At 45.9% G+C, this 25137-nt stretch overlaps 1 protein-coding gene across 1 annotated transcript in view; it reads left to right on the forward strand.

Moving 5' to 3' along the window:
• The first annotated feature begins 6871 nt into the window (after nucleotides 1–6871).
• Nucleotides 6872–25137, forward strand: part of CARNS1 (carnosine synthase 1) — a 35132-nt gene continuing 16866 nt past the window's right edge. Inside the window, exons 1-4 of the mRNA XM_035125761.2 lie at nucleotides 6872–7240; nucleotides 17567–17586; nucleotides 18800–19052; nucleotides 19361–19450. Coding sequence (XP_034981652.2) covers nucleotides 17581–17586; nucleotides 18800–19052; nucleotides 19361–19450 — 349 coding nt within the window. The 5' untranslated portion in view covers nucleotides 6872–7240; nucleotides 17567–17580. The remainder of the gene's footprint in view (nucleotides 7241–17566; nucleotides 17587–18799; nucleotides 19053–19360; nucleotides 19451–25137) is intronic.

A 25137-nucleotide genomic window follows, 5' to 3' on the forward strand; every position in this document is an offset into this window, starting at 1 on the left:
TGGCAATTGTGGACATTGGGCTTTCCAATAGCAGTGGCACCCTCCGTGACTCCAAAATACAGCATCTCTTGCCTTCCATTCTAAGTCACTGCTGCAGTGCCTTCTCAGCTTGGCACCCAGTGCGGACAAACCAGTCACGCTCACCTAAATCTCCCTCTGTGGCTGGATGGTGTGTATGCAACCACAGTTGATCCTAAAATACAGGCAGCTTTGCTAACAATCCTATACAGTACAGCTATATGCAGGGGCTAGGGAGAGGCAGGTGCACCTGAAGTCTGAGGTATGAAGGCATTCACCACAGCTGATTGGGTAAGCTACTATTCCTTATCATTTATCTGCTAATTTTGTCTGCCTCTAATGAGTTTTAGAGTGGCCTTCCTGTGTGTGATTCCATTTTGATTTCATAAACAAGTCTCTGTGGTAGGCTGGCACGCCAACTCCTAGGGAGTGGAGGGGTATTTGGCCCCCTCAATGTTGAGGGGGTAGAGGAGGCCAAGTGTGGCAGGGTTCAATGGCTGGCTCCTCCCAAGCGTGAGAGAGAAAGCCACACTGTGCAGGACTCCCTGCTCGGCCTCCTCCCAACCATGCCCCGCCCCCAATCTTGGGTGCAAGATGGTGCCTCTCGTGGTAGGTGAGAGTGAGATGGATGATTAGCCAAAGATGACCCAGTGAGCTTCATGGCTGAACAAGGATTGGAACTCAGGTCTCTCCCCGGAATGGCTTCTTTAAAGCTGGCTTGCTTTTTCAACTGAGTGAGCGCTGGTACTACAGTGAAGCCATGTCCAGCTGCGCATTCTTCTCTGCTTCCTGAGCAATGGTATTTTCTCTCCAACAGTATAAAGTCTCAGGACTTGACAATTTCCCAACACAAAGATGGGTTTTGGGTTGTCTTTCCTTCCTGGGGCCAAAATTATGAAGTGAAATCATCCATTCATTTTCTGTTTTCAAAGGGATTCAGAGTATTTTCCTATCCAGTCTGAAAAAAGCAGTACAGCTCCTCTTCATTCTGGCCAGACTTCCTTTATTATGGGTGCAAATCTGGCATTGGACAGACAAGCTCCTTTCACAGGCCACGTGGTGGAAAGTCCCTGGTACAGCTTAGCAATTCCTACCGGCTTCCCAAATCTACCTGTGTCTGACCCCCTCCGTGTGGCTTACATAAGTAGGCTGTTGCTGTTGCTGAAGCTGAAGCCTTTAGTACCAAGGTTTTGCATGCATGCATGTGTTTGCCTTCATTTGGATTATCTCCTGCCTTGAGAAAACACTGGCCCCTAAAATTTCCATTTCCTCACAAGGAGTCTCTTGTGATCTCTGTATTATTGGGTGTTCATACTCTTTTTATTGTGCAGGAGCCCCAAAGCAAGTGCAGATGAATGTGGACTGGAGACGATCCAACTTTGTGCAAAGGCAGAATGCAGCTTGTAAATCCCCAAGCCTTATTCCCATAGCCAAAATCACTAGGGTGTTATATTAAGGGTCATTTTTGGACAGTAATACTTTGAATTCTGAGAATTGCCCATACTGGCCCATCTACTCAGTATCCCATCTCTAGTCCTCCTGGCCAATAATGGACATTACAGTAGAAGTGCTCAACATCACAAGGTAGCTGCATTACCATCCTGATTATGGTGTGATGAATAAATGAATCTGGCTGGCAACTGTTGGGAACAAAAGAGGGCTGGTTTGCTGAACCTGGGCTTTTCTTGTGTCCCTTTGCCATGTATACACTCCTGACATTAGTGGTATGCTCTTGCAGTTATAATTCCCATTCAGCTAGGATTTCGTAGAAATGTGGAGATGGAAAGAATCCTCAGGTGCCAACTGGACAACCCCCTACAGTTCAGGGATCTTTCACCCAACATGGCGCTTGAACCCAAGGCTATGAGATTAAGAGTCACTTGCTCTACCGAATGAGCTATTCTCTATTGTCCTGTTGGGTATATAAAAGAAATCAGCCCTGAGTGCTCACTGGAAGGACAGATCCTGAAGCTGAGGCTCCAATACTTTGGCCACCTCATGAGAAGAGAAGACTCCCAGGAAAAGACCCTGATGTTGGGAAAGATTGAGGGCACTAGGAGAAGGGGAGGACAGAGGACGAGATGGTTGGAAAGTGTTCTTGAAGCTACGAACATGAGTTTGAGCAAACTGCGGGAGGCAGTGCAAGACAGGAGTGCCTGGCATGCGCTGGTCCATGGGGTCACGAAGAGTTGGACACAACTAAACGACTAAACAATATAAAAGTGGGCTCCTGGTGTACAGGCCTCGGGAGAGGCTGCTGATCCTGCAAGCCATATCTTGAATAGATGGCATATGCCGGTTTCTGCAGGGTTTTTCTTTTTTTTCTTCAAGTGAAGCATACCGCTGGTTGCCAGGTTTGGGGGACGAAACCTAGAGGAAGGCTTCCTCCCTCATGCCCTGCCTGAGAGTGTCTATTGGTGACAAGAGGCCACAATCCAAAGTTTTACTCTGGTGACCATGCCTATGACAGGACTGCTGGCAACTGGGGAGGGAACAGTAGGACCTTGTGCTACTTGTGTCCCATCCCCACCCACCCATCTGGCCCAGCCAATCACAGAGTTTTTTGGATTTTGGCTAGCCTTCTGAAATAGACTTAGACCTTGATCCAGTGAAGCAGTTAAATTATTATGAGGTCTACTTGTGTAAGAAGACAAGTTTGACCTTCAGCTATGCATTTCTTGGATTTTTTTTCTCCTGGCAAAGGTGGAGTACAGCAATTTTAGATGCTCTATGTACGTTGTTGTTGTTTTTTTTGGGGGGTGGCATAATCCAGTGAAGGGGTTTAGCTATGATTAAGCCTTCTGTTCCACAGTATTTTACAAGATCCAGGTAAGGGAATAATGCTGGAAAGCTAGTAAGATACTTAGGAGGTTGAAACGATCCATCGTAGACTAAAAATCTTTTTGAAATATTGGAACACAGGAAGCTCCCTTATCCTGAGTCAGATCATTGGTCCATCTGGTTCAGCACCGTCTACCATGACTGGCAGTGGCTTTCAAGGGTTCCAGGTGGAAGTCTCTCCCAGCCATACCTGGAGGCATGGAATTTGGGGCCTTCTTCATGCAAGACAGCTGCTCTATCACTGAGTTATGGCTCTCCCTCAATGGTTTCACGGGCTTTTGTTGTTTCAGAAGATAAAAATTCTTCAGAACAATTTGCAAAAGTATATGTGGTAGGTATCCAATCATAAACTAAAGTGTGGATCATATAATCATTTAGGTCAGTGGTTCCCAATTAGACCACCTGATTTTCAAAAGCCAAGCCATGGACCCCCTACTTTTGAAAAAAAAATTATGTCTCTAGGGTAGCTTTTGTTAAGTGAATGGTGCCACGGATCCCCTGGGTGGGTTATGCAGACCCCCAGTTGGGAACCACTGACCTTAGATAAACAGGAACAGAGCAGTGCCCTCGTTAACCTGTAATTATTATGGGCATCTGCTTATACTAAACAAAAGCAGCCCCAAATTCTCATACTGTATATGGTGGTCATGGTTAAAGCTATTACTTATACTCTCTACCACTTTTTCTGTGCACAGTTATATTTGATGCTAAATACATTAAAAAGAGGATGCAGGCTGTTCCTGAAGAATTATGGGAATTGCAGACTTATCTGAATGCTGAGAGCTGTTCAAGTGCCCCAAGCACGTTTAGAGAATTGCATTTCATTGAGTTATTTATGAACGTAGCGGGTGTTGTAACAGTTAAAAGTGTGTAGGTTATAGCACAGAAATGTTGCCATTCTTTTTGAAGAAATCTAACCATTATGCCTGCATATGAGAGATTACAATATTGACCATTGCCACATGCAGCCTAATCCTATGATTGTCTACTCAGAAATAAGGCTTACTGAATCCAGTGGGTGTTACTCCCAAGTAGGGATTGAGGAGGGATTTGATTTGCATTTGAAGCTGAACCTACCTAACTCACACTTCCTTAAATAGTATGGGGACTGAAACGGAGCCATCCTTTCAAATTTGCATTTCTCTGAATTTTGCAATGCAGTTCCACAACCAAGTAATGTCTACAAAACAAAGTGCCCATATATTAGTGAAAATAAACCAACAAAACACATTGCATTAGGGGAAATGACTGTACAGTATTGTCCAACAGTATTGTGCAATAGTGTATTTTAGGACACATTTGCAACAAAAAGCTGGTGCATTTTCATGAAGACCTTTTACAAAAATCACAGACTGAGGTTGAGATATTGAGAACTGAAATTAAGAATTTAAAAATGAGAAATTGAAACAGAGATTTGCCCACCCCATGGGTATGGTATAATTGCAGATTTGGCATTATATTGCATATGAAACTGTGTGTCAGGAAACTATGAAAAACAGAAAGAAAGAAAGAAAGAAAGAAAGAAAGAAAGAAAGAAAGAAAGAAAGAAAGAAAGAGAAGTAGTCTGTCATAATACCATTACCAGTACACAGTGCTGATGATGTGAGGGATGTTCCTAGACTCTTGACAGACAGAAATTGGGAGTACCGGTATGTAATGGGGTGAAATACTCCTTTACTATCCTCTTCTCTAACATCTAATCCTTGGCTACAATTCACATGAAAATGGGCAGTTAATTTGAACACATCATCATCATCACCATCATTCTATTATTTATACCCCACCCATCTGGCTGGATTGCCCCAGCCACATGTGAGAGATAGGTCGATTCCACAGCTGGTAGCCTTTGGAGGTGGTTGGAAGATGAGTGACAAAGAATGTGAGCACAATGCCGTGTTTTATGCTTCTTAATGGATGTGATCTTGATTGACAGCTAGAAGGGCAATTGACACAGTGAAGAGGCAACCCATGTTGTCAGGGAACACCAGCAATCCCCTCTAGGAGGCGAGAAGTAGGACTGAGATGGTGAGGCTTTCCTTACTGAACAGCTATGGGGAGTCAAAGGGATGCTGGCTTGGTATATGACCTGCAGGGCATTGTGATATGGAGTCTCTTGTCCCAGCCAACTCCAAGGAAGCTTCTTCCAAATGCTGAAGATACACCTCTTTAGCCTAGCGTTTGGCACTTGAGAAATATGCTTTCAGGGCTCACTCTTTTCCTGTGACTATAATTTGTTTTAACTGTTATAATTGTTGTTGTTGTTGTTTAGTCGTTTAGTTGTGTCCGACTCTTCGTGACCCCATGGACCAGAGCACGCCAGGTACTCCTGTCTTCCACTGCCTCCCGCAGTTTGGTCAGACTCAAGCGTTCTGTGCGGTTTGCAATGTGCAAAAGCGTTCTTTCGCTCTTTGCACATGCGCAGAAGCGCCGCTCTGGTTACGGACTTTTTGGGGTGCGAATGGCACCCCGGAATGGATCATGTCCACAACCAGAGGTACCACTGTACTCCACAGGCATGGGAATTTGAAGCACCGTGCATAGGTACTAGAAAGATGGAGCAGCCTAGACTGGTCTTGGCAAAAGTACCATGATACCTGCTTTTAATCTCTCTAACCCAGGGTTCCCCAAACTTGTTTTGAATTTTAAATTGTAATATGCACTGGGACGTGCTGCTGAAGGATGGGTAATAAATTAAGTCATCAGCTGGGCATATGTTTTGAAATGTCCACCTTTTCATTTTCAGGGATTCTTAACAAAAGCAGCACACTATTTATCTAATATTGTGCATTCCCTTGCCTGGCTGCAGTGCAGCGTCTCAAGTCTCACTGTCCCAGTGTGACCCCACCTCAGCTTGTCTGTGCCCTTCCTGTGCTGCATACACATCTGCAGCACACTCAGGCCCTATCACAGCCCATGCTCCAGGGACACGCCGTGTAGACGTGGAATCCATGATACTATTTATGAAGCATGTTTCCAACTTCCAGGCAGCATTTCCTATGTTCAAACTGCACTCAAGACAAAGTTGCAAACAACCCCATATTCAGTTGGATGTACTTGGGGAAGTATATAAGCTACACAGTATGTAGCTTATATACATACAGTACATAGAAATTGTCGCTCCGTTTTATTAATGTATGCTAAGAAGGCAGCAGCGCAACCAAGTTCAGTTTTTCCTTGCTGCATTTAGGTGATAGCTGGATCTGTTCACATGCTCAGATGTTTAAAACCCTTAAATTGTTATCAGTTCACTAATATATGGGTAATCCACATTTATCTAAGATAAAGTGATTTATTGCGGCAGAAACTCTTGTGAACTAGAACCCGGTACATCAGGTGCAAGATGTGCTAGCTGTATACACATGGGACCAGGTGGTGAAAGATAAAACTGTGAAGCCAAAAAGGTCATGAAATGCAAGAGGAACCTCCTGTAACATTTCTGAGCAAAACTGGAACTCACAGCCTCGAATCTGGTTTTCAGCCACCCCCCAGGGGTTGGGGAACAGGTGACCTTGGGTGTTTTTGTGCCTCTTTTTCTTACGCATGTCACTGTGGTGGTTTCTAATCTCCTGGGTCAACCATGAGTAGGTTGCTAAGCCGCTCCCTCCATCCCTCTAGATTGTTGTGCCTTGGAGGAAGGGAGCACAAAGGTCATAAAGGAATAAATAATAAAAAAGTGTGCCTTACATAGTTCTGGGAGCAGCGCCCCCCACACCCCAACCTTTAGGAAAGCCACTTCGGTTGCCCATCTGTAAAATGGGCATAATAAGGTTTGCTTAACCCAGCGAGTGAACGGGCTCCTCACCAAGAAAGCACTTGGCGTTCGTTAGAGGAGGGCTACAAAATGGTTAGCAACAGCCCCGCGTTTATCTGCCGCACGTCATGGGAGTGGATGGTTCTTTCAGCAAGAAATTCCTCGGCTCCGGCCCCCAACCCCACCTCTCCCCTCCCCCGCACGGCGTCTCCCCCGCGCTAACTCGAGTGGAACCCCTCCCACCTCCGCTTTGCATAGCACTCCTCCGCCACCTCTGCGAGGCGCTGCCAGCCCCCTCGCGCCCATTACGCTCCCGCGCACACCCACCCCGGCGCTCACTCGCTCCCAGCCCTCGGGAGCGCCTATCTGCTTCGGTCAATGGCTGTGGGTGTCTCCGGCGCTGGCGAGTGCCTGCCCGCCTTGCCCCGATGCTCGATAAGCTGCCTCGCCTTACTGGGCATGCCCGCTCCGTTTCTATATAAAACCCGCCGGAGTTAATCCCTGGACATTCCCCGGCTCCTTCCACCCCGCCCCTCTCCATCGGATTGCGCTGGATCGCGCCGCTCGCCCGGCCTCAGCATCGCCCGCAGATCTGCACGAGAGCTGCGGCTGCCGCTGCGCTGCAACAAGGTAACGGGGAGCGGCGGCGGGGGTGGATGTTGGGTTTCTCTTCCAGCGCCGGGTGGGTCTCGGGCGCCTTTCCCGCCCGGAATGAGGCCCGGATCGGGGGTTGGGGGAGGGGGCGGCGCTAGTGCCCGAGGGTCGCGCGAGCGCAGCCTGTTGCTGGAGAGGTCGGGGAAGAAAGGGGGGTCGGCTGGGACCACGTGTGTGTGTGTGTGTGTGTGTGCGCGCGCGGCTCGCTTGAAGAATTGCGGTGCGCCTGGTGAGCAGGACGGACGGAGCGGGAGTCATGCCATTCCCTTCTCATGTAAGTCTCCCCTCGGTTACAATGGGCCACCTGGATTTGGCGCAACCTGTTTTTATTATGCCTGCTCCTGCCAGTTGTTGCCGCGCGAGAAGCGCGCGGATCGCCCTGCAGGTCGCGGAGGGAGACGGGAGGCGGGTTGCGGGAAGCACAAAGCTGAGGGACGTGCAGTAAGGCTGCTGCTCTTCTGCCTGGCGGTGGGGGGCAGGGAAAGGGGTTTCTCGAGCGCCTGGCGGGGTCCCTGCTTGACCCGAAGTCCCGCCCACACGGGCCGTCTCCGCCAATCGCCTTGCTCCTGGGCGTCCCCCCCTCCTTTCCTTTTCTTTTTTAGAATTGGCTGGGGAATAAAAGCATCAAGTTCCTATGGACAAAAAAGGTTGGGGAAGGCTAGGATCCCCAGCTGATGCAACTGGGCACTGGCTTCAAGGGAGCCTGCGGGCATCTTGATGCTTACACTGGTGTAGGAATATCGGCACGCGAAATCGTCGCCTGTTGTCCCCCCCCCCCCTTTTTGCTGGATTAAACGGTCCGGAGTAACTCCCACCGCCCCACGTCAGTTCTCACCTCCCCTTGCAGATTGGACGCACTATTTCTTCTGCACATAAGCAGGAGCTGAAATGGGGGGGGGTACATTCAAAGCCCTCCCTCTTCCTCCTTGGTGTGTGCTAACAAAAGGAAGGTGGTGCTGGGAAGTGTCATGCACTTATGCTTAGAACATAGATGGCAGGCAACTTTCTGCATTCCCCATGGGAGTCTTGGAAAGCTTGATTTGAAAAGAAGGAAGCTTCTTTTGGCATTAAGTGAGATACACAGAGAGAGATAATTTAACACAAATACACACAGAGAGAAATTTGAAACAACCCTGGAATTCTTCCCCTTTACTAGTAATAGGAAGGCAGCTGTGCAGACTTTGTGCCATGTACAAGGGCCCCACAGTCGTCCTCTAGCATGTGGCTAAGTGGACTTAGGGTAGGGGATCAGAATATGAGCCATTTGGTCCATGTCACAGCCCAAGCTCCATGAAAGATGTGCCCTTGCCGTAATTCTTCCTCAGTGTTTTGACAATATACAGGTATTTCTGTTTACTGTTTTCCCCATGCCTGTGGCCTAAATTTCCCCAACCAGATCAAATAGTTATGAGACATCTTTCCCCTTCCAGCCGGTGAGTTGAAGACCTGCCAAGCGAGCTCTTATCTGTGAGTCTCCAGGCTTGTAGCAGTGGGTGCTGGGGGCAGCATGGCACAAGAAATTAAGGCAGCAGTGAGCTTGGAGAGAAGGCTGGGAAAGCGCAGCAGGTGGGGAGAGCTTCTGCTATGCACGCCTAAGTCCCAGGTTGAATCCCTGGCATCTCTAGGTAGATCGGGGAGAAACCCTGAAAGATGCAGAGTTGCTGCTGGTCAGTGAGACAGTTCTGAGCTAGACAAGCCAAAAGTCTAGATGCAGCCCCTATATAAAAGTCCTAAAGAACAGGAGCGCTCCATGGGTGTCTCTCCTCAGTGAAGCTGTTGGGTCTGCAGGTAATGATTGATTAATTATATTACCTTGCAGTTGCCAACTTTGGGGAAGCCATTCCACTGTTTATATGTAAACCATTGGCTGTAAAGTATCCCGTGTGGAATAAACTAACACAATAGGGATCTCTGTCTTTCTTCTTTGGCGATCACTCCTAGCGGAGTAAGATTGTCTTCCATGAACGTGGTCTCCTATGGACTTGTTAACAGCATTCAGGAAGTGATAGAAGTTTGTTTATTTAGGGACTTCATATCCATCTCTTCACCACATGGTCTCAGAGCAAGTTGCTGATCGCTACACAGAACCTGGCATGCTCTGGTCCATGGGGTCATGAAGAGTCGGACATGACTAAATGACTAAACAACAACAACAACACAGAGTAAAAGAAAAATTTCCCCCCCAAAATCACAATGCCACTACTGTGCTTTGAGGGCTTCGTCTACTGCAACTGTGAACACTGAAATTGGGGTCCCCTCCAGACCCTTTGTATGGTTTTGTAGGGCAAACTGTGTGTTTTGTAGGTCCCCCCAAACTGAGAAATTGATACATCAATCCGGAGTTTGTGGTCCAACATTGTCCACTTCACTCTCCAAATTTCAGGGTTCATAGTTAATGAAGCTTGCTTGGAGGGTCCCCAGCATTGGTGCCCATTGCATCTCAAGTTCTCTCACCATGGAGACCCTTCTGATGTTATCTTGGGGGGGGGGAGTCAGTTTCTAAAGGAAGCTGTGCTAAGTAGGCTGCAGACCAGTTCTTCAAACATCAACTCTGATTCTTAAGGCAAGCAAGATGGAGTCATGGACCGTCCTAGGTAGCAACTGTTGCTAATATTTGGAGATGCCTGCAGTTATAGCTGGTGGCCAACGGGAGGAGCTTGGCTTTGCTGCAAGGCTTGTCCAACATGGTACTATACTGCTTCCAGGGGTTTTATTTGGGGAGGGGGGTTAGGCATGGTCCTTTCAGTGGGTCCCCCTCAATGCACCTACCTCCTCCTCTCTATTATTGCTGGCACCCATTAGTTTGCCTCTCCCTCTGGGTCCTAGTGCACACCATCACACAGAGGGGGAAGACAAAGCATGTTCCAGCCCTTTTTTCCTCACTGCTTGCCTGGAGAGGGCAAGTGAACAGGCAGCAGCAAAGCAGAGGAGCTGGGCTGTTAAGCTCCAGGGATTGGCAAGGGGCTCCCACACCTGACCGTGGCCCTGGGTTTGACCCCAATAACGTCTGTGGGACCAAAGGCAACCTACCCTTCACTCTTGCTCTTGCTAAGAAACAACACCCCAATGAATTTTCTTTTTTTACCGTAAGGAAAAGGTGCCCTCTACATAGTGGCATTATTGACTTCATGAAATAGTTGGCGGCAGTCAAATAATAGACACTCAATCCAACACCATTCCAAGTCCTAGATGCAGGCTTGAAGAGCGAATGATTTTGCAAGTGGAGCTGAAATAAAGAATCATAGCTGCCAAGTTTTCCCTTTTCTCGCGAGGAAGCCTATTCAGCATAAGGGAAAATCCCTTAAAATAAGGGATAACTTGGCAGCTATGTAAAGAATGGTCTTTCAAATAATTAAAATCCAGAGTTATTTTTCCTCAGACAAGTACTCGGATTTTTACTGAATCTACATTACTCATCACATGATAGCTGCAGCCAACGCTTTACACAAAGTTGTTGAATGATCGCAGATAATTCCCTGTTTTCACTTTAGATAAGAGCCAAACAATTGAGAAAGCTGCTGATAAGCCAGTGTTTGGGAGCAGCAACTTACCCCTTGCCTGTGGCGTAAGAGGCACCTCCAGGTAGTGTAGCTTTTTGGAAATCATAAAAAATGCCCTCATTTCTCATTCAGACAGTTTCCAGAGGGGAAGTTGGGTTAGTCTATTGGAGCAAAATCAACAAAGAACACTGTGGTGCCTTAAAGACTAATCAATCTATTGTGGCATATACTTTCATGAACTAGAGTCCACATCAGCAGATGCAAAGCAGTTAAGAATGTCAGTTTAGGATTGGGGAGAGACCCAGGTTCAAATCCCCCTCAGTGGACAGCCTTGGGGCAGTCACAGTTTCTTAGACTAAAATATGTGGGACCGGGGGGGGGGCAGGAACCAAATACTCCATCTTGAGCTTGAAGAAGGAAATGTGGAATAGAAATGTCATAAATAAACCTCTGAAACATGGCACTTTGCGGGGGGGGGGGAGAGATGCAAATATATACACACTATACCTTTACAGCTCTTTTGAAGCACATTCTTTTCCTCAAAGGATTCTGGGAACTGTAGTTTGTTGAGGGTTGCTGGGAATTGTACCTCTATGAGGAGTAAACTGCATTACCCAGAATTCTTTGAGGGAAATAAGGTATTCTGAATGTGCTTACAGATACGGTGTGTACACAACCCTAGTTTCATGCAAGTGGTAAGGAGTGGGAAAGCAGGTGACAGAGAAGAAGGAAAAAGAGTGGCCCTACCCACATGGACTCTCTCTCTCTGTCTACTGCCATTATGTGACCCTTGTCAGATGACACTGAGGGAATGCAATCCTGGAAAGAGGACAAAAGGGGTTGCCCACCCCTGATGAACAGGGTCAGGCTGCATAAGCATAGGAGGCTGCTTTGTGGAGTCAGGTGTTAACCTCAGTTTGTTTATCCAGTTTTTACTTGGAATTCATTTGATTTGAAGTAAACCTTTGTTTCCAGCTGTACTGCAGATGTGACATACATGCCACCAACCACCAAGCTACATCAGTACATTACTCAATGCCAGTTTCCCAAACAACAATTTATGAATTAGGTTTTCATAACAATGAAACGGCAAGCTAAAACTTCTAAGATGAATGTTTTCCATCTTAAGGAGAGATGCAAACACATCCCCAGATGGTTTGGGGAAACCATTCAGTCTCCTGGTGGTCATTTAAACTTTACATAGCTCAATAAAGTAGGCTTAGGGCAGTTCGGGACTAAAAGCACATATTGCATTTGGTAAAGTGAGTCAATATGTGTGGTTTGTCACCTAAACTCAGAGATACCAACAGACAAGGAAACTGGCCTCATCTGCTCTTCGCAGCAGGTTGAGCAACAGGAAAAAAGAGGGGGAAATAAATTTTTAAGACCTGGAGATCTCATCATGATCACCTGCTAATGTCAAAAGCTTTGTGGGGCCAGTAAAAAACTGTCAACCTTGCTGCAACCCATCCAGTTTAATATGCCTGGCAGGAAAACAGTAGATGACAGTCGATGATGTATCACACTCTATGTCTCATACAGGGGGAGTGCATAAATCCTAAATACCATTTCCTGCCATGAGCGGGTGTTTGCTCACCTAGGCTGCTGTATTGGGAATCACTGTGGTGGAGGGTAGCACACTACTTGCTACATCAACCCAGGAGGGTAGTCCTCTAGTAACAGGTGACATTCCTCCCTCCCTCTCTGCTTGCCACCACCTGTTTAATGTCACCTAGGGCAAGGGGGATTCCCACTGCCTCAAGGTGGTCTATTCAGGAGTAAAGGAACAACCAGCTGAATTCCAGCTCTCCTGCTTGGCCACCTTCAGCCCATCTCCTCTTCGGATATTCCAGGTACTTTAACAACTAATAGCCTAACTGAGAAGGTTTAACCAATGCGGGGGCGGGAGGCAGGGGACAGCCAGCTCTTGAGTGTGTCCAGAGATTCGCAAATCCAAAACAGTGAGTGTCCAGAATCAAAATGAAAATTAAACAGCACACCAGGATGTTGGTCTAACGCTGCACCAGGCAAAGCTAACAGAACAATGGTCTGGCATTGGTGGCAAGAGGGGCAACAGACCACATGGACCATGCATTTATGGTCTTTTATGCCAAGGTGGCTTTGAGTGACAGGTTGCTAAGCCCAGCCAATCATAGGATGGCCATGCACTTCAGGAAGGAGTGCTTCACACTTATGGGAAAGTTGAGAGGTGGGCTGTTAACTGCTGCCGGATTTGGCCACTTCTGCTGTGAGGTGACACTGATGTGTCTTGGAAGAGGAGACGTGACTTTTCCGCCTGGATGTAATAAAGAACTGGGCAATCCCAAAGTGACAGGATGGGGTAGGGCAGAGCCACAACCATTTCTATTCGAAGGGAAGCATGTGATGGCACAGCCCTAAAATAACCTGCACCACCCATTTTAACACAGGGATGTTTGTGCTACTGCAAGAACTTCCAGTGGGAAATAAATTGGAGTTAACACCAAACTTCTGCCAGGTAATGTGTAAACTGCAGATCACCTCTCTTAGTAAGTTCTGCATCAACAAAGCAGCTGCACAGTCCTGGCAGAAATGCAGGTGACATTTTCCCCAAAGTCTAAAGGGATCTATCCCTTAAAACAAATGAAGCCCATGCTCCCTTGCCTCACCTAGTGAACTGATAATTAACCTTTGGGCTTTCAGTGATTATTTAGCAGCCAATTCCAACTGACATTCTTTGTAGTAGATAACAGGTTCTCTTGACAAAAATCATACAGACAGATTACTTCTTCCTTTGTAGATTAAGTTCAATATATGTGTGTGTACATGGATTACAACTGTGCTTTCGCCACCAAGTACCCATTTCACATAGTTCAATTTAGATTAAAATCTTACTAATGGGCCCCAGTGTTTTTTTAAAAAAAATGTATTAATGGATTTACTAATGAATTAATTACTTGAATTATTGAAGACTCAAATAATCCTTTCTACCCTAGCTAGACTTGGAAGCAAGATTTCCCCAAATTTAGAGCACTAAGTAGGTAGAGCTTCAAGCCTTAATTGATTAATTGGTGAGATTAATCAACTAAAGCTTTAATCACGGATTAAAAATTGATCCCTGATTCATCAGTGGGACTCACAGCAAGTGAAGACTCAGGGATTTAGGCTTTAAAAGACTTGCTGCTGTAGAGACTGTATTAGGGTGCTACTGCTCTTCTCGTTGCTGGTGACTGTTGCTATTACGAAGCTCAGCAGACCAAATGTCATAGCAGTATAAGGCATCTTGCTGTGTTCCTGTCTAGATTGTCTATAGGTTTTGAACATGTCCATTTTAAAGTGATTGTTATACTGTCACTTGGGGGAATTCCATATTCACAGATTTGATGGTGAACACATGAAAGGAACCATCTACCGTCAGATCAGTGGTAATTTTGTTCATTAAATTCCAAGGTACCAGCCCTGCTGTAAAACAGTGCATAGTGTCATGTTGTCAATCTGTGGAACGGTGTGGCAGCAGTACAGCACACCAGGCATCCCTAACCTGGGATGCTCCGGATGTTCTGGACTACAATTCCCATCATCCCCAACCAGCACAATTTCACTGATGCTGTTGGAATTCAAGTATCCTGTGAGCAGGACCGCAGCCAATACCTCTATGGTTGTGTGGGATTCATCACTGCAGAGATACGATTGCCTCTGGCTTTTAAGAAACCTTGGAGCTAGAGTTGATGTTTTTATTGGTGGAAATAACCCTACATGTTTGTTAATATTCTTCCAGATTCTGACTGTTTCCCAGGTACTTCTTTAACATATCCAGATGTATGGGAGTAGCATCCAAGAATAGATGGGGTGAAGAGGGAAAGTGATGCCTTTCAGACTAGGGGAAAGTGCAGTGGGCTGAGAGCCAGGAGGTGCCTTTTTTCCTTGCATGCTGTTTCAGCTCACACCTTCAGTGGCTCTCATGTTACCTGCAAAGGGAATGGGGATAAGTAGTCTCCATGTGCCTAAGAAGAATATTCATACAGTATACAGAATGTGGCAAAGAATGGGAAAGTCTAGCTGTTAAAACCTCTTGATCACAGCAAGCCCATCTGTTAGGGAATGGTTATCTCAAGCATTAATGGTTGTTTCAGTAGTTATTTAAATCAAGGGTTCTCAATCCCAGAAAGTGGCTTCATCAGATCATTTCAAGATGACGCTTAAATTGTATATAGTAGCTGGGATTTGTTAGAATGATGATGTTGCCTCAAATGGGTGTGTCAGAGGAGCTTATCTAGAACCTCTGAGAGCCAGGAAACAAATGCAGGAATCCTGCCTTAAAGATATTTGCCTTGTTGCTTGGCCCATAGAAGTATTGCTTAATATCAACACATCCTTCCTACAAATCAGGAGGAGAAGGTTGCTCTGCGCCAGGATGACTTAGCCAGTGATACCTTTCCCCTCACGGACCATTTGAAGATTGGGGGGAGGAGTGGGGGGGAGGACGAACCTAGCCTCAAAATGGACCCCTGCAGCTCTCAACGCCTACTGGTCTAAGTGGACTGGTGGGGGAAGGGAGGGTGGAGGGACAGAAAACAGATATATTGTTGTTTTTTATGTCTTGTCTGTTTATATACAAAAAACTAATAAAAATATTTTTTTAAAAAAAATGAAGATTGCTATGACGCTTATATATTGCTTAGACCAGTGTTTCCCAACCAGTGTGCCTCCAGATGTTTTGGGACTACAACTCCCATCATTCCTGACCACTGGTCTTGCTAGCTAGGGATGATGGGAGTTGTAGTCCCAAAACATCTGGAGGCACACTGGTTGGGAAACACTGGCTTAGACATACACATTTCTAAGGGTGCCATAGAATTCAAGTTGTAATACAATAAAATGCAGTATAAGAAATAAAATAGGCAATAAAAATACAATTAAAAAACAAAACGTGACTACATAACGTGGACATGCCTCAGACCACCTGAATGAAGCTCGTGGACCAGACAGTTACTCCAGAGGATGCAAGAAACACTGTGGCTTAACTAAAAGCACACGCACACACACACACACACACACACGTATGTATGTAAGAGTGTTTGTGTATATATATATATATATGTATGTATTTTTGTGCTTATTGTTTTCTTATTGTTAGCCACATTCTTTTTGATGCTAAAGGAGGAGATATGTTTCTTAAGCAAACAAAGCTACACAATGACTTTGTGAGGCAGGTTAGGCATCTGTGCAAAGGGAGAAGCTGCAGCTGCTCAAACGCCCTTGCCTTCAAAATTATTAAAGGCACAGGAACCTTTTAATATATTGAAGCACCGGGTTGGTGCTACTGCCAGTTACCAGCAAGCGTATAAAGGGAAATGGAGAAACTCGCATCAAGTTAACTTTCATTTTCACACTTCATTCGCAGAACATTTGTGCGCAAGAGCCATACTTTTCCGTCTATAAGACACCCCCATGTATAAGACACCCTCCCCCTGTTTTGGGGGCTCAATTTTAAGAAAATGAGGGGAGATGGCCCAAAGTCATTGAGCTTCTCCCCCCCCCCCCCGCAGCTGCGGGCAGGAAACACTCCCTAGGTCGCTTCCCGCACGCAGCGGCATCGGGGGAAGTTGTGCTCCCGCCAATTGGCTGGCTGGTGGGCACGCCACTTCTCCCCCCCCCCATGCCACTACCCAGTTTTTTGACACAATTTTTGAGTAAAAAACCCTCATCTAATACACGGAAAAATATGGTATGTAGAGATGGGTAGGCAAGAAGTCACATTGAATTTTTCAAATTCCAAAAAATGAGGGGTGCTAAAAAGCTAAAAATGACTTGGGAATTTAAAATATATTGTGGTTAAATTAATATAATTTATTTTTGTTTGCTAAGTAAAATGTGTGTTAAATTGCATATAAGTAATTAAAAACAATTGCCAAGTACTTGCAGTAAACTTGCCATGTTTACACCCCCCCCCCCCGTTGTCCTTTCTGGCAGCTGGGCAGCCTTCCTTTGGGGCCTGGGGCAACTGTTATCTAGTGGGACAGGAAAGCCACTGACAGACCAGATAAAATGGAGGCCTTGCATGAACCTCCTGAGCCAGCAGTAGTAGACCGAGGAGGAAGGGTGGGTGAGCATGTTAGTTTAATCCTAACCTCATCCCATGCCCCCTTAATCTTCTTGAATAACTGGGAATTTCACAGCTCACTGATCCCCAGGTCACTGCTCAGAAAACAGCCTGGCCTGTATACACAGAGCAGGGCACTTGCCTGGCACCAAAACACACCCAAAAGCCCAGCACAGAGCCCCAGGCACATACCAGCTGCAAGTGTTTTCTAACTGTCCTCTCTGTGCCAACCTTCATTGTGGAATAGGGATGAGCACAGCACTGTTTGATTGCTGTCAGTGCTGGTCAGCTGCAATCCTAAGCACACTTACTAGGGAGTAAACCCTGTTGAATGCAGTGGGAAGCATACATGGGTTTGTCCTGCTTAAAACTTACAGCCTCTGTTCTTTGATATGTGTACATGCAAGACAAAAATAGGCATTGAAAAACCATGTAACAGATTGTCAGTTCTTAAGTAATCTAATGTTCTCTTTTCAGTATGGACTAAAGAAGCATGATTGATTTCAAGATGGCAAGTTAAAGGCTAGATATCCTCTTGCTCATGGGTGTAGTGAGGGCAGCAAATCAGGCAGTATAGTCCCACTATAGCTTCTCCCTGGCCCTTGCACCTTCACAGTGTCTCATTTCACCATCATAACCCCCCTTGGAGATGGGATAGCCCTGGGTCACAAGCAGTACCAAAAAATATTCACATATCTCTTTTTTCTTCTTTCCTTGCAGCATCGTCACCTGGAATGATGGTGAGTCTAGCCTTTCTTTGGCTTTCTTCTCCTCGCACCTTATATAGCTCTCATTTGAACCTTATGGTCCCTCTTTGGGGAAACTCAAAACAGCAGTAATTCGAATATGCAGCATATCTGAATTACTATTCTGTAACTCCCTGAGGATGAACCAGTAGAGTACAAAACACATTGGTTCAACACTCCTTTTTCTTGTCTACTCCACCGGGGGTGTTTTTGGTTTTGTTTCCAGGTACAGTGGTACCTCGCAAGGCGAATGCCCTGCAAGACGAATTTTTCACAAAACGAATGCGTCTTGCGATCTGATAGTGACTCGCAAGACGAATTCGTTTTGCGAAAAATTCATCTTGCGAATCGCGGTTTCCCATAGGAATGCATTGAAATTTAATTAATGCGTTCCTATGGGCAAAAAAAGAAATTTCAATGCATTCCTATGGGAAACCGCGATTCGCAAGATGAATTTTTCGCAAAACGAATTGACTGACGGAATGAATTAAATTCGTCTTGCGAGGCACCACTGTACTTATTTGTGAGACCCATTTTTGTTGAACTCCCTTTGTTCTGGCCAAAATATCCTCCTTTTTTTTTCTCATTGAGACATGTTTTTTTTTTTTGTAGTAGCTAAACAGCATGAAGGTAAAAAACCTGTTAGGTGTAGTCTGGGCGACACCAGAACTAGCCATAGGCTAGTACCATCTTCTCTATGTGAAAATTCTTCAGTTCTCCTGTGGGTTCCCAGCCTCTTTAGTCCTCCATGACCCTGAGGATCAGCTACTCAACCAGCCAGCGCCACACTACAGCAATAGACCCTTGGACATTGTTGTTAAAATGTCTATACCACGCTTCATCTGTGGATCACAGGGCAGTTTACAATATTTTTTTAAAAAGTAACGTAATAGCAAATAAAAACAATAACCCCCCACAGTTTAAAAGACCATAGATGGCCAAACTTGGCCCTCCAGCTGTTTTGGAACTACAACTCCCATCATCCCTAGCTAGCAGGACCAGTGGTCAGGGATGATGGGAATTGTAGTCCCCAAACAGCTGGAGGGCCGAGTTTGGCCATCACTGCCACAGATAGTTTAAACTAGCCAAGGCCTGGGAAAAGAGCAATGTTCTCCACTGGCTACTGGCAGGAATGATTCCATCCCGGCTAAGTTCCTTCTCCTTTTCCAGGCCTATTTCCCAACTCTTTGCCTTTCTCTTTCTGTAGCTGTCTCTGGACCAGATCCACACTGAGCCACCTCCAACTCCCAAGGAACTGGATTGGGCAGAACAGGGGTTTCTACCACCCCTGAGCCCCTTGCGCTGTGCCTGGCGCCGGGATGTGCCTCTGGACTGCAAGATCAGCCCTGAGGATGCACAGGCCCGGGCCTGGACGGCTTACTACTATGACCTGCTGCAGTGCACCTTGCAGCAGGAGGGGCTCCCAGAGACAATTGACCACACCAAGGAGCCTCGAACAGGTGAGTCCTTCTTTGGCTGGAAGGTTGCCGTTTCTCTCCTTTAACCTGGAATGTGTCAGAGCGTCCGCACTAATAGTAAATGTTATAGATGGATCACATGGTGGCACCATCACCGTTTCCACCTCAGTGCTTCATCTGAATCCATCTGTAGAATGACTCTGGGATATGGGCTGTGGCTAAGAGAGCAGAGTTAATTACTGTGATCCTATCTTCAAATCCCAGCACGTGGAGTTCATGGAGCTGGGACATTAGGATTCCCAGATCTAGTATGAGGATCAGGTCACCAACTCATTTCTTTTCTTTCCCAGGGTTTGGACCATCAGACATAACCATCTGTGTCTTGGGCTCTCCCACGTCATACTTGTCTGTGCTTCTGGAAGGTGGCAACCAGTGTCCTGGTGAGTTCCATCCTAATGCCATGGCCAAAAGCCTTAGGTCGTCTCTTTGCCTTGGCCCTGCTGGGTGACTCACTCATCCTTACCATTTACTCATGGCTGGTGAAGTACTGAGGAGTCCAGTGGTGTCCCACCTCACCTCACCCAGCAGGACCACTAGGTTAAAACTCCCACAGGCAGTCAATGAACTTCCAAAGCTTTGCCTCCCACTAAAGCATCTTGCCAGTAAGAGGCAACTAGCCTTATTCCCTTTCTCCTCAATGGAGGAACTGAGCAGTGCTTTCCTCTAGAGAAAGGAAACCAGGAAATCTGGAGAGGGAAGGAGAGAAGGGGCTGCCTTTTTGCTTCCTTGCCACACAGGCCCTTAAAATCCAGTGGAGATGGTCACCCAAGGTGACACCATTTAGCACTTTTGAAGGTCACTCTGGTGAGTCACACCCCATTTTTTTGTACATTCTCCTTAAGGGAAGGGGACTAAATGTCATTATCTTTGGTAACCAGGAGCAATTAAACTCCAAAGTGTGTGTGTGGGGGAAGCTATCTGCGAGGGGCTGCCTGAAGAGGTTGCTAGAATCCTCAAGTCTTGACTGGCTGCTGACTGGGATACTTACTACTATTTTGTTTCTGAAACAGAAGCTGTGCAGCTTGAATTGTATTGAACCAGAGCTGCTTACCGTTTTGAGTTACCATACAGAGTTCCACCCCAGCTGGTGTCTGCAACTGAATTTATCCACTTCCTTTGGGGTTGATTCTTTTCTTTTAGATTAAATTTCATCCTCAAGAACTTTTAACTCACTGGATTGTTTCACTTACCTGTATGCCAGCTGAAGGCACCTGGAATTAACTTTTGTCACAGCAAGCAGCTATATATACCTGCTAGGGAGGGGCAATAACTGGTTTTCAGTATTGCGATATATCACCAGCTAAACATCGTGATATATCGATATATCATGATATCTGAAATAAGGAATTACACAGATTTTATTTTTTATTTTTTTATAAATATTTTAATTGGTTTTACAACCAATGAATTACACAGAGGCGAACAGGACAATGTCCTGGCAACTGCTACTGCTTAAGGGTCTAAAACTGATAAATGATGATATTATCAATCACCTCATGGTCACTTTCAGCAGCAGGCAAGCCAAAATGCATACAAATGACACTTTTGGTTTGGGGCTTGGCTACCAAATGGTGGTATTCAGGACAATCCAAAGTACGGCAATGAGTCATATTGAATACTAATAATCTGGGACTACCACAGGCCTGCTATGTGTCAGGATCAACAATGAGGGGGGGAGCAGTGGCAGCCTCACAGCAGGGGCACAATAATCAGCAGCCTTTGAAGCCTCACTGTGACTGTGGGCATAAGTGGCAGCAGCCTGTGAGGCCTTGTTATGGCAGTGGCAGTAGCGGCAGCCTGCAAGGCCATGTGGTGGTGGCAGGAGACGATGGCAGAAGCAAAGGTGGCCTGCAAGGCCTTGCTGAGGCAGGCTGCCACAGCTTCTGCCACCACCTCCCACTACTGCCAGGAGGACTTGCAGGCCGCCGCCACTTCTTGCCACCATGGTGAGACCTTGCAAGCCCTACTGCTTGTGCCACTACGAGGCCTCGCAGGCTGCCACTACTATTGCCGCCATTTCCCATTGCTACTGTAAGGCCTCGCAGGATGCCGCTACTGCTGTCACCTGACACTGCTGTTAGTCCCTGCAGGCCACCTCTGCTGCTGCTGCCAAATTCTGTCGCCACTGCGAGGCCTCGCAGGCCAGTGCCGTTACTGCCACTACTTTCCGTCACCGCCATGAGGCCTCACAGGCCGCCTACTCCTGCCATCACCACAAGGCCTTACAGGCCTCCACCGCTACTGCCACTGCCTCCCATCGCTTCCTCACAGTCCACCGCCGCTAGTGCTGTCACTCACCACCACAAGGCCTTGCAGTCCGCTGCTGTTTCTGCTGCCACTGCAAGGCCTTGCAGGCTGCCACCGCTACTGCCGCCATTTTTTTTATTTTTTTTGCTGTCGTGATGCTGTCCTGTTCGCCTCTGTATAGTTCAATCCTTATTTCAGACATTGTGGTAGATTGCAACATTTAGCTGGTGATATTATGAGGTTTGGGGACCCAGGTGGCGCTGTGGGTTAAACTGCAGAGTCTAGGGCTTGCTGATCAGAAGGTCGGCGGTTCGAATCCCTGCAACGGGGTGAGCTCCCGTTGCTCGGTCCCAGCTCCTGCCCACCTAGCAGTTCGAAAGCACATCAAAGTGCAAGTAGATAAATAGGAACCGCTCCGGCGGGAAGGTAAACGGCGTTTCCGTGCGCTGCTCTGGTTCGCCAGAAGCAGCTTTGTCATGCTGGCCACATGACCCGGAAGCTGTCTGCTGACAAACGCTGGCTCCCTCGGCCTATAGAGCGAGATGAGCGCCGCAACCCTAGAGTCGGACACGACTGGACCTGATGGTCAGGGGCCCCTTTACCTTTACCTTATTATGAGGTTTAGCCGGTGATATTGTGAGGTTTAGCCACTGATAACATTTAGCCGGTGAGTTATTGCGTTGTTTAGCTGGTGAATTATCGCAACATTGAAAACCAGGTACTGTATCGCCTAGCCCTTGAACACATTGTGATTTGCAATATATTGCCAGCTCAAGTATTATGAAACAATTATCATGATGTGAACTTCAAACCAGTTTTGGACAATATACCTGCTTAATTCTTCATGTTTTGTCAATTTATTGTGGAAAAGTTGCATGTGTTTAACACAGTTATTCCTTCAAAACTGTACACTGGTTCAAACTGACCTGCTACATTATGAAGGTACTTTAGGTCCCAATGATTGTGACGGACCAGCCATAATCATATGCAAATAGTGAACTGGGGTGTTGACTATGTAGCTGAAATAGGACTACTGAGATATAAGAAGGGAGTGTCAGCATGCCCAGAGAAAGCCCAAGGTTTGCTGAAACAGAAAGAGAAACTTCAGGGGATGAAGCCCTAAGGGGACAAAAAATGCAGTCAGCCCAGTGAGGACTCTGTATGCTCAGCAGCCCTTCTGAGTGTCTGGGTGTGGATAGGGTGGAAAACCAGAATAAGAAACCATGGAATGGAGTAGCTTGAAAGAAGGCCTGGCTGGCTGGAACACTGAACAGCAGCACTTCACACTGCAGCATTTTGTCACAGGTCACAGTTGTATGCATTTTATTTATTTGATTGCAGTGCTCTGGTTAAAAGGGACAGAAGTGGTTTTTTTTTTAAAAAATAAAAATAAATACATAACAGGAGCTAAACTTTGTTCCCTCCCGTCCATAAGCTCTGTCCCTTCAAGCACTTTTCTCTCCCCTTTGGCTCACTTGCAGCATATGAGCTGGGCTAGAAGGAAATAGTCTCAAACAATGGAGTATAGCAATTTAAGACGAGGAAGGGAAATGTTTTTGCTTTAAAAATAGACTTTCTTCATAGTTCAGGGAGACATCTGAATAAAATACCAGTGGATCTCTTGTCGCATCTAGTTTGGCTCAGACTGCGGACTCAAGCCATATAAATCAACAGTATATTATTTGTACCCAACCTTATGCTGCCAACTGTCATCTATAATAAAGGGTTACAGTTTTAATATGTCACAACCTTTTGTTCAATACTGCCTATTTCACCAGAAGCGTACTGAGGTCTGGAAAGTGTGTGTTTGCGTACACACACGAACACACAACCCACACACTGATGAAAAGGAGTCTTAAAAGCAAGGCAAAGGAAATGGAAGAAACGCAATACATTATCAGGAAGACAGGCAGTAGTATTTTTCAGAGGGATGAAGGTAGTTGTTTGAGATATCCACTTAAGAGTATGTACACTTGTCACAATTCTGCCACTGGTAAGTAAGTTTTATAGCAGTTTTTTAAAACTTTTATAGCAGTTTCAAAATAGTGGAACAAAAGAAACATATAGAAAGTGACTCTTCGCTCATATTCCTTTTGAACTTTTAAAATTGGTCTAATTCAGTCTCTGTTCTTGCTGCAACAAAGTGGCATGGTTACTATGTAGAGCCTGTTGTCTCTTGCTGCAGAAACAGCTGTGAGAACCATTGCAAAGTCTTATCACTCCCCCCCCCCCCGGGGCCACCCATCGAGTTTTATGTTCATCCTGGTAGCTCTCATACTCCACATAAGGTTGGGGACTAATAGTCAAGCTCTGATGTCATTTCACTTTACATGTAATCACATCATTAGCATTCATGGACTTAATTAATTTAATACTTTTTTTATTTATTTAAGATTTTCTTGATTTACAGAAATATATGCAATGTCTCTTGTAACATTTTTACAAATTGGTTCCATTTGTTGAGACATTGGGAAGAAAGTCGGGGATAGAAGTAGATGGGGGGAGATGGGGGGTCAGGTGATGGTGTTTCTATTTTACTTAATAAATTTAATACATATTTTAATAAATAAAAATACTGTTTATACCTAATTGTAGAAATAAAGAACACAATATAATATAATATAATATAATAACGCATGGTAGGCCCTTAACGTTGCCAAAATTGTCTTGTTTCAACCACAGAGTTTATACAGGTGCAAATAACATTCTGCAGCCAAGGGATCAGTGCCCCTTTCCCAAGCTTCAGTTTTATTTGGAACTATGGCATGTGGGGAAATGGTTAAATATTATTTCCTCCTCCCCTGGCTGCATCTCCAGTAATGATTGCCTTCTCCCCCTCCTCAGTTGCAATTTAGGGTGGAAAATAAAATAAATGGGTATAATGGCAGCACCATTTAGAAAACGGAGGGTGGATTAAACTGATAAAGTGGGTTCCTAGAGAGAGGGGAGATGGACCATAGAGAAGGAAACAGTTAGAGCACAATCTGTGGAGGCCATTACCAAACTGTAGGCTGGAAGAGCTGGATTATGGGTTACCTACACCTGCGGAAACGGTGCAGCTGTTCCATTGTGAAAAAAAGTAATGGAAGCTGACTTTTTGATCAGTGGCATGTAAAAGCCCTGTTAAAAACAAGTCAACACGATGCTCAGCATAGAGGCAGTTCCAGAAGATGGGGAATTTGCTATCACAATTCCTATACAAACAAACAGGCAACTTGATAGATAAAAACAAACTATTGCTCTCTCAGCCTTATTGAAGTGACATGTGCACTGGACTGGGTCTTTTCCCCCAACCCAGTGAAATCCGATTCAATCTTGACAAATTTTGATTTGTATATCTGAGCCAGCAATATAATTATTTACAAGTACATTGTAACAGACCACTTCATTACAAACCCGGTGCCTGAATTTCATCAGAATGCTGCCTCTAGCTGCAATCCTGTCTCAACCAAGCTATCTGGCTGTGCATGCTTCTTAGAGAGACTCTTGGGCAGCTGCTGTGCTGTATTCCTGGCATTCTTCCCGTCTCTTCTCAGAGGCCGAGACGGGATGGTGGTAACCAGAGCTCTCGTGGCAGCTGAGCTGCTCAGATTTCCCGCTGGCTAAAGTGCATATAGAAGAACAGGGCTGGAATAAACCAGAAGGTCAACTCTCCAACCTCCCACACCAAGGCACAGTCCCTCCACCCATCAGCCTCCCATAGGGCTCGGCAACTCTTTGTTCTGATCAGTGAATGCTCTGGCAGCATTTCTGCTGAGATTCCGAGGGCTAATTCACACTTTAAAAGTGCCGGATTCTCAATGGCAGAATGCACATGCGG

Source organism: Zootoca vivipara, chromosome 1, assembly GCF_963506605.1.
Source record: "Zootoca vivipara chromosome 1, rZooViv1.1, whole genome shotgun sequence".
Classification (NCBI taxonomy): domain Eukaryota; kingdom Metazoa; phylum Chordata; class Lepidosauria; order Squamata; family Lacertidae; genus Zootoca; species Zootoca vivipara.